This window comes from Drosophila simulans, chromosome 3L (assembly GCF_016746395.2).
Source record: "Drosophila simulans strain w501 chromosome 3L, Prin_Dsim_3.1, whole genome shotgun sequence".
Lineage (NCBI taxonomy): Eukaryota > Metazoa > Arthropoda > Insecta > Diptera > Drosophilidae > Drosophila > Drosophila simulans.
The window spans coordinates 6,957,595-6,966,937 of record NC_052522.2 but is presented as its reverse complement, the minus strand read 5'-3'; the positions used below and the strand labels follow the sequence as shown (position 1 = coordinate 6,966,937).

The 9,343-nt window shown below is 43.4% G+C and overlaps 2 protein-coding genes across 2 annotated transcripts; both read left to right on the top strand.

Moving 5' to 3' along the window:
- Positions 1-2,693: 2,693 nt before the first annotated feature.
- On the top strand, positions 2,694-3,777 carry LOC6737081 (pupal cuticle protein Edg-78E). The gene is made up of 2 exons (XM_002083892.4): positions 2,694-2,816; positions 2,889-3,777. The coding sequence occupies exons 1-2, from the start codon at positions 2,805-2,807 to the stop codon at positions 3,414-3,416; spliced, it is 540 nt and encodes a 179-aa protein (XP_002083928.1). The 5' UTR covers positions 2,694-2,804; the 3' UTR covers positions 3,417-3,777.
- Positions 3,778-4,859: 1,082 nt separating this feature from the next.
- Positions 4,860-5,516, top strand: LOC6739621 (pupal cuticle protein Edg-78E). Its single transcript, XM_002076480.3, has 2 exons — positions 4,860-4,961; positions 5,028-5,516. The coding sequence occupies exons 1-2, from the start codon at positions 4,950-4,952 to the stop codon at positions 5,397-5,399; spliced, it is 384 nt and encodes a 127-aa protein (XP_002076516.1). The 5' UTR covers positions 4,860-4,949; the 3' UTR covers positions 5,400-5,516.
- The last annotated feature ends 3,827 nt before the right edge of the window (positions 5,517-9,343 follow it).

Below are 9,343 nucleotides of genomic sequence, written 5' to 3'. Positions count from 1 at the left end.
AATTGTCCGGTGCCTGCCGCTTGGGCGGCTTTAAATGAAAAGCAAAAGTTGTTGCGATTCGTTGGAGTTTCCTCTGTGCCATTGCCGGTTGCCTTAAGCCGCTTCCGCTGTACTTAACAATCCTGCCCCTCGATGTTTTGTCATTGCTGTGGCTCCTTCTCCTCCTCCGACTACTCCTCCTTCGCCTCTTTGAACTGCTCCTCCTTCAGATCCCCATCCATCCATTAGGGCATCAATCCATCTTCGCGCGCATTAAGCTGAGACAAGGAGCACCAGTGGAAAATATACAAAGATGAAAAAGGGGACATGCTTTAGTGCAGCGACTCCTTGGCCAGTTCCTCACGCTCACCTGCTCCACATTAATTGACCCACATTCGGTGGCGGCCACTCGTCCAGTCCGTTTCAGACTGGTCCCATCCAGTCCAGCCGAAGGTCGTTTGGGCGCAGTGTTTTAGCCCTAATTTGGGCATGTCTTTGAATGTTTGCTTGACGACCAGTGCCGCATCTGCACTGCGAGAAAATAATGATAGAGCATTGCTGTGAAAATAAGCTATAAGAATCTAGGGGAATAATATTGGTACTTTTGTACCATTTAGTAAGAATAATTGAAAGGTATTTTAAACGTTTTGTAACTTTCTTACTACTTTCTTTTCTCTCTCTGCACTTCGGCGATTGGCATTTGAATTTTTATGGCCCATCCGCTGCTCCACATTCACTCATCTGATACATTTAGTGGTTTTAATTAACTAAAACACTGTCAACGAAATCACTTTTATGGAGCGTTTATGCAGTTTCATTCGAATGTTAGTCACCTGGCTTGGGTTTTAGCCGATTCTTCAGCAGATGTAACCCTATCTAACGCCCAAGAGTAGCGGGCAAAAAGCGTTGGCGTTGGGCGTGGAAGGTCGGCCCTTGGGGGATTTTTTTCTTTAGTGATACAAATACAGATAGGTGGATGGATTGTCGGCAAACAAAGTCAACGACTTTCGAAAATCTTGCCGCAACGACCTTCAATCCATAGAGACGAAATGGGTCTGCTAATTGCTTGTAGTTGCAACTTTCACATCGATTCGCTTTGGAAATTCGGCTCGTGGTGGGGTTTTTGCTTTTTTTTTTTTTGGCAAGTTGGCACTTGTAGCTTCAATTTAAATCAGCACACGGCTTTATTGAATAACCCAATTAATTGGATTTTCGTCCATTTTATTTTTTGGCAACCCAACGGACTACATTTGTTCATGCATTTCTGGTGTGGCGAATATTTAAGGCTGGCTGATGGATTTTTAATCAAAAAGTTGATTCAATTTGCATGTTTCAAGTCCGTTTCCCTTCGCTGTTTGAATGGATCGCATCTTTTGACAATTCATTTGAATGCGTTAATATGCCATAACATCGCACTACTAATTGATTTAGTTCGTTAGCTATTAGGGCTCTGGACATATTAGAGCATTAATGTCTGATATTTGCATCTTTGCCTTCATTTCCTTCCCAATTGAATTCAATTATGAGGGACGATGGCACCCACGAAAGACTTGTTTATGTAAACCTATCAAAACTGAGAGAATTTTTATAGACTTGCATGTAAATGTTGCCGTAAAAATAAAAAACAGCAACAACTTATTGGCTTTTTATGCCGGCAGTGCATCATAAATGTATATTTAATGCACTTTCACAGCTTTGCTGAGCATAACGAAAAATATGTGGACTTTTCAGACAACTTGAAAAGTGAAGATTAAATTATAGCACACATTTATATAAAAGAGGAAATTATGAAAATTTAAAAGTTTAGGCTTGAAAAATAAAATTCAGTTAGAAACTGTCAAAAAATACTTTATAATTGCTATCACACTCACTGGTCAAAAAAATAAAACCGAGAAATTAAGAATAATTTATTAAATTAATGTTTTTGGCCAGTAGCAGCGCAGTAGCGGTAAAAAAAAACCATATAACCCATGACCTAATTGTTAACTAAAATTTATGAGCGTAACCAGTTGTCCGAAAACCGAAGCCAGGTGCATTTTGCATGTGAGTTATGGGCAGATTCGCTTTCAAATTCTGATTGATTAGCATCTCCCAAACTAGGGAAAAATTAGCGATAATTTGTGAGAGGGTAGGGCGAATCCATTGGCCATTTCACGCCCAGCGCACCCACCAAACCACCGAAGCCACGCAGCACGAGCCATTCCATCCACTTATCTGGATCCACGGCATGGATAAATCTTTGGGCACAGTGAATCCATTACGGATTTCGTAAAAGTGGTCGTCTTACATACAAACGAATATGGTTCGATAAGTGTGCGCAACTTGGTCGTGGATAATTAATGAATTAACACAAACACTTAATTACTCAAGGGCCGGCAGCGAAGAGCCGCGGTTTCTTGACCCGCGGGAAGTGGAGCTGCAGAAGGGGTCATTCGACCAGGTGGCCTGAACCCGGTTGGATTCGGTTTCGGTTTCAGTTTCACTCAAAACTTTTGTTAATGGAACTCGCTGTGGAAGCCACCTAAAGTCGAGATAATTGCCGGTTGCAACCGTTGCTGGCTCTCGGCTGTGAAATCCAAAATGAGCTGCCACATGTGATGGGTGATGTGATGAGTTCCCCCTGCTCCGCCGCATCCACAATTATCATCACCATCAGGTCTAATGGCTGCACACCACTTTCCTCACTTTCGTTAGCAGATCAATTCGGATTTTCTGGGGTATAAAAGCGCCGGGTCGAGGTTACTGAGGCATCAAACATAGTTTAGCTCTTTGGGTCAAACCAGCAAATAAACCATAAACCAAATCTCAACCTAAGCCAGGCGAAAATGTCGAAGATCGTAAGTCAAAGGAGCAGGAGCCCACCACATGAGCTCCCCTATGGGATATAATAACAATTCATGTGATTGCAGAACGTCGTTGTACTTGTGGCCATGTCCGTGCTGCTCGGAGTCCAGGCTCGTCCCTCCGATTCCCCGGATGCCCATGCCGAGATCCGGAGCTTTGTCAACGAGCTGAAGCAGGAGGATGGCAGCTACAACTACCAGTTCGAGACGTCCAACGGGATTGCGCAGCAGGAGCAGGGTGTGGGTGGCTACTACGCCAGCGGCTCATCGCAGTACTACACACCCGAGGGCCAGCTCATCCAGTTGACCTACACGGCGGATGAGAACGGATTCCAGCCGCAGGGCGAGCACCTGCCCACGCCCCACCCCATTCCCGAGGCCATCCTGAAGTCGCTGGAGTACAATCGCAACCACCCGGAGGAGGATGGGGAGTACGAGCACCACGACCATCACCATGACCACCATGAGCATCACCAGAGCCATGGTCAGGAGCAGGGCAAGCAGTATCTGCAGCCAGCCGGTGCTCTGCTCGCACCTGCGTCATCGCCAGTGGTGTCCGTGGGTCAGGTCCTGCCCTACGACAGGAAGGTATAAGGCTGCATCCGTCCATTGCATCCGTAGCCTCCGCATCCATCTCGTCCAGCTGTCCATGTTTTCGCCTGTCTGTTTGCATAGTCAGACCATCCAACATACGGCATCCAGCATATATAGTGCACATCAAGCAGCAGAAAGAACATCGGAGCAACTACATCTGGACGCGGTGACACACCCACTCACACACCCACACACACTGTATATATATGTAGGGACCATCACACATTTCCATCAACATGCTCCCGGGCTCCTCAAAGGTCCTACGTCCTCTGACCCCGGCTCCTTCTCCATTCCGTGTCCGTTGTCGGCTCGACTGACGTTGACATTTATTGCCAGAGATAATAATAATGTAATAAAAGAAAAATACAATTTAATATGCTTGTTTATACTATGAGTGCCTGTGCCGAGACGAGAGCATATGGCCGTGCCTGAAGCCATTGCACAGAAAAAAAATATGTAGGTGAATAAATCATATCTGTGGCACAGTGATTCAAAAATATTTAAAAGGAAAAAGTGAGCAGTGTGAGCAATCAATTTCGGCAGAAACTTTAAGGGACTTCCCCTTCGCCAGCTAATTGTGACGGATTTGCTTACAAGCGTGAGAAACCAGTTTAACACCTTTAAGCAATACTATTTATAAATAATTTTCATTTAGGCACTAATATTTCTCTCTGTGTCAATGCCATCGCCCACATGCATCATCGCAACGGCTAACCCCTTGAGATTTTCCTACAAGTGTGCAGATCTGGTTCAGCATTATCTATATATAAATTCAGACGGAGGAAGTTCAATCAGAAATTAATAAATGCACGCTGGTATTTGTTGCTGCTCGGGAGTTTTGTATTATGCAAATTGGCATTGGCCCTTCGATTCCAAGTTGATTCGCGTCTCGAGCCGTAGAAATGTTGTAACTTCAATCATCATTGTTGGGTTGATTAAATTAACAAGTTGTATTTGTTGTTGCTAATCTCGATGGCGTTTAGCATTGTTGATGTTTGCCGAAGAGCAACATTCGACTTTGATTTTGATGCATTGAGGTTGTGTCATCAGCGCTCCACCCAAGTTCATGATTTTATAGGGTATAGTTGTTTTTTATAGAATTTATGCTATTCTTTTTCGGAGATTTTGCAGCTTTATAAATTTAACTGTCATCTTATAAGTCATATGTATTATTGCAAATTATTAAAACTTTTTTCTATCCAACAATATATATTTCTGTGAAAAAACATTTTACTGTTTGAAATTACTAATTTAAAAAATCAACCTTCACCTTCATTACAGAGTATCCAAAAGTCGCTACTCTTTCATTGAGGGAACTCCATGTCTTGCATTAATGAATGAAAACGTGTGGCCAAAAGCAGTTTATTGGGCGAAATATGGGTCGCTCTGCATGCCCGACTTGTTTGCATATTCGGAGTCTGTGTCTGCATGTTGGCTTTGTCTTTGACTATCGGATCGGATCACTATAAATAGTCAATCGGGGGCCCAGAGTGACAGCATTAGCCACTCGGTCAACAAACCAGCAGCAGCAACATGTACAAGCTCGTAAGTGGATGGCAGATTCCTTTTGCATGGATCCAGTGATTTAATTGGACAATTCTATACCAATAGCTCGTCGTCGTCGCCCTTTTCGGATGCGCCCTGGCCGCGCCACTGAACGATGATACCATCACCAAGTTCCTGGCCAACCAGGATACGGACGGCACCTACGCCTACGACATCGAGCAGGCCAGCGGTATCCAGATCAAGGAGGAGGGTCTGGCAGGACACGAAGCTCGCGGATCGTACTCCTACATCTCCCCCGAGGGCATTCCCGTCCAGGTGGTGTACACCGCCGATGAGTACGGCTTCCACCCACAGTCCGACCTCCTGCCCACTCCACCACCAATCCCAGAGGACATCCTGCGCTCCATCCGCTACATCCAGGAGCATCCCACTCCCGAGGAGCTGGCCGATCGCGCCGTTCGCGCCCAGCAGATCTAGAGCTGAATGGAAAATAGTAATCTTAAGTTTGCCAAAGTAGTCATCCAACGATGTGTTCATCATCCCAGCCATCCGATTAAACCACATCCAGCTCTTTGCTGGTGTTAATTCCACTTATTCGCCGTCTATCTAATTCGCTTGGGAAAGAACTAATTAGTGGGGCAATATAATAGATTTTATTCTAGCCGAAGCGGAGACAATGCTCCGCACTTCATACTGAATATTTAACGCCAGTCTCGTGACATTTCCTTTGCTGAACAGTGGCTCGAAAGTTGCCAAAAATCCATACAGCTTTGTTTCTTTGACTGCCAACTGATTTTCGAAAGTTCCTTATTGTTTGGGATTACAAAACGAAATCTGGGCAACCGAATAAACTTTCTGTGGCAATCTACAGCTGAAGGCCAAGGTCAACGTGGGCGAAAAGCGAAAACAATACCTTCGAGGGAGACTTTGTTTCAAATAACATGGAAAGTGCAAAGATATTGGGCTAAACTTGTTTGCGGCCATAACAAGTCTGTGGACTTACTTTGTTGACTTTATTTTACCACACGTGCTGAAAGGCGAGAAACGGTGGTAAAAAGCTTTCAAATAAAATGATGTAGATTTTTTAATAAAATATAAAATTGAAGTTACTGGTTGATTTTGTAAATATTCATAGAAATCCAATAATAATTCGAATCACATTGTCCAATGAAAACACTGTGCTTTTGCTGCTCATTAACATTTGACATGAGGCAAGTTAATTTCTGCTTTTGGCTGCGATTTTATGGCCGGGAATTGAATGAGTGTCTGCTGGAAATGGAAATTCATTAAGACACTTACATTTGGATGAGCAGGAGCAGCAGCAGACTCACACAGACGCACAGAGGAGACTTGGCTAACACGCACATAGCACCATTGAAGCGTGATGGTTTTTTGGCGTCGGAAAATGAGGGGAAAATCGGAGGAAAATTGGGGAAACTCTGGCAGCGGGTCTCTCATATCAATTAGGCACGCTCAGCAGCGGATATGAGTAGTTAATTAAAAAGATTGGGACGCAGGAAGAGTTAATATGCGATGTGTGAACTGCTATAAAATTTGGCAACCCAAAAAGGACGAAGGACGATGCTGTAAGAGCTTTTGTTTCGCTCTTCAATTTTCGGTCTTTAACAACGCTTATGCTAATGCCAACCCATTATATCTGTGGATCTGCGGTCACCACTTGAGGCCTAGGTGCTTCACGTGTTCCTGGGCCTGTGAATTCACCTTCTGCGGGGGACAACAGCACAAAGCTGCTGTGTAATCAAAAACTTTTATTTCTGATTTTGCTGAAAATCTAATTATAAATGCGATGTGGAAATGTGGCTCTTTTTTTCCGGTTCACCTCCGTTTTGGGTTCTGTGTCTTCTGGAAACATGCTGAATTGCTTGTGACTGTCGTATCCTGAGTATCCTGCTGTTTATTCCCGGCGATTGTCCTCCATGTGCCAGGTCGTAAACGGGAGCCTGTTGGGCTCCGATCTGGTGTTTGTCCTGAAAAGCAATAAATTTTTAAATAAATGCGAGATATCAGCGGAATCGTAAAGCGCAAAATATGCATAAACGGTTTGTAAAGTTTGAATAATTGAAACGTGCTTACATTTTCATATATCTTAAAGCGTTTAAGTCTACAAAATTTATGTTTTGAAAAATCTGAGTAACTCATGTATTTACACTTGAACCCTTGAATTTTAATCTGAAATCAGTTGGACTCGATTCGTTAAGCCTTTGAGTAATGCGGGTGCAGATAAGCCGGTGCACTTTCCCGGAAATTTTAGCCCGTATATTCAGGCATTAAACAAATGGGCCAATAACCCTAAGCTCAGTAGCCGTGCAATTTAGTTTTATGGTCGGTATAAACTATGCACAAAATTAGCTTCTCTGTGCGTCTTTTATTTGGCCATAACTCAACCAACTGTAGCGCATTTGGCCCAGTGTCTGGCCCACTTCTTCACTTTTTTTTTTCCTTTTTTTTTGTCCTAACAAGGATAGACAAACAGAACTACCCTTTTGTGACCGTTTCAATGTAAATACGTTTGTGGGGAGGAATAGGGATACCTTTTCTATTTGTCGGGATTGCGAGTGGCCACGGGCGGAATTGAGGGGCCATGCCATGTCCATATTTAAGCAGCCAAACAACGGCTGGGCGAAATAAAAAAAAAATTACTTTGTTTGCAGCTCGGTGAGAACATGGTCACGGCATGTGTCACGTAGCTGCCAAAATATGCGAGCGAGTGCTGGGAAATGACAAGGACCTACCAGGACTCTTTTTTTTTTACTCGCCAGCGGAAAGCATAACCCGGAACGGACGAGCATTTCAATTAAGCAAAAACTGAAGCGAGCAAAATGATGACCGGAGTGGGAGCCATTCAGCCCTTTTGTTGTATTCTTATTTATAGGGATTCGCAGGAAATTAATTTCCCTTTAACATTCTTTAGCTTTAGCGGTAGGAATATCCAACTTTAAAGCCTTACTTACTTTCCGCTTTTCACTTTTCATTTGCTGTGCAATTTTTCTCACAATCAAAAAAAAAAATAACAGAGTGGGTATGGGCAACGCAACGAAAAACATTCACTGGCAGTATTAATAACAATAGTTCCGGCCATTCGAGATGGTCAGTTGATGGCGGCGAGGGGCTGAATGCCCTGACTTTTGCTAGCAAAATGAAAAATAATTTCCCACAATAATTGCTAAGGAAAACTTTCGGGTGAGTGAAGTGCTGAATTTTCGCTCATTCTGTAGAAATACCAATACGAATGACAACGGCCATAGCTAAACAGACAAACGAAACCAATTTATTCCCAAGTAAAAATCAATAGTCAAGTGGCAGGAGAAGTGGGGGCCAACTAACGTGGAAATCGTAAAAGAACGTCAAATTCTTTAGAGGCGACAAAATTGTGTGTCCAAGTGAGTGTGTGTGTGTGGCCCCATCAGCGATGTGTACGTGAAGATGCCACCTCGAATCGTCAGTTTTGCCGGACACTCAGCCGTCATTCGATGGCCTCCATTCTGTCCATCTCCCCTTTCGCCACTGCCCATTGCCGTACAGTGTGCACTTATATCCGTATCGGTCGTCCGCCTTCCGGAATCCGTTTTCGTTACCAACTGCGCCCCAAGTAGCGCACAAGGATGGCTGCAACAGCAACAGCAACAATGCCAGCCAGGACGACAAGGACAACAGCGGTGGCGCTTAATAGTAAAATATGCATTTGACATGCGATGAAGCACAGTGAATGCACAGAGAAAAGTGCGCACGAAAGGTGGTAGTTTTGCATATTTAAGTGGGTTGAATGTCAGCCCCGTATATTTGGAAATAAGAAAGCATTATTGTGGCTATAATGGAGTGTTGAAAGTGGTAACTGATGCCGTTTATATGTGCTTGCATTGTATCTAAAATTAAGTATTTATGTTAGTGTCTCAGCATTTCCTTTTGAAAAACTCTTTGACATCAGTCATAATATATCATTCAATTTGATTAATCGTTATTTTCTTAATTAATTAACTATTGTGTTCAGTGCATCGCAACCCCATTCATGGCTTGCTTATTCGCGGTCATTTGTTTAAAGTTCCAATTAATTGGAACGCATTCTGTAAATGAGCGGAGCGAACTGCCGATAAGCCAGAAATATGTTCTTCACTTTAGATGTGACATTTTGATTGCTACCGCATATATATTAATTTCCAGCGCCAGCTGAAAAGTATGCCATGTTTTTTATTCAGCTCCAATGTAATTACACGAGAATTTCAATGCATGGAAATTTAATAATACCTTCTTAGTGACACACATATGGCTGGCAGCACTAAATTTGATTTCAATAATTCAATATTAGACATAAAGTAACAGCCACGCTAAGAGCGACTGTTGTCCTAACAGCCGAGAGGTCCTTTTAGCTGGCCAACATCGAAGTCGAGTCCTCAGTTGTCTGC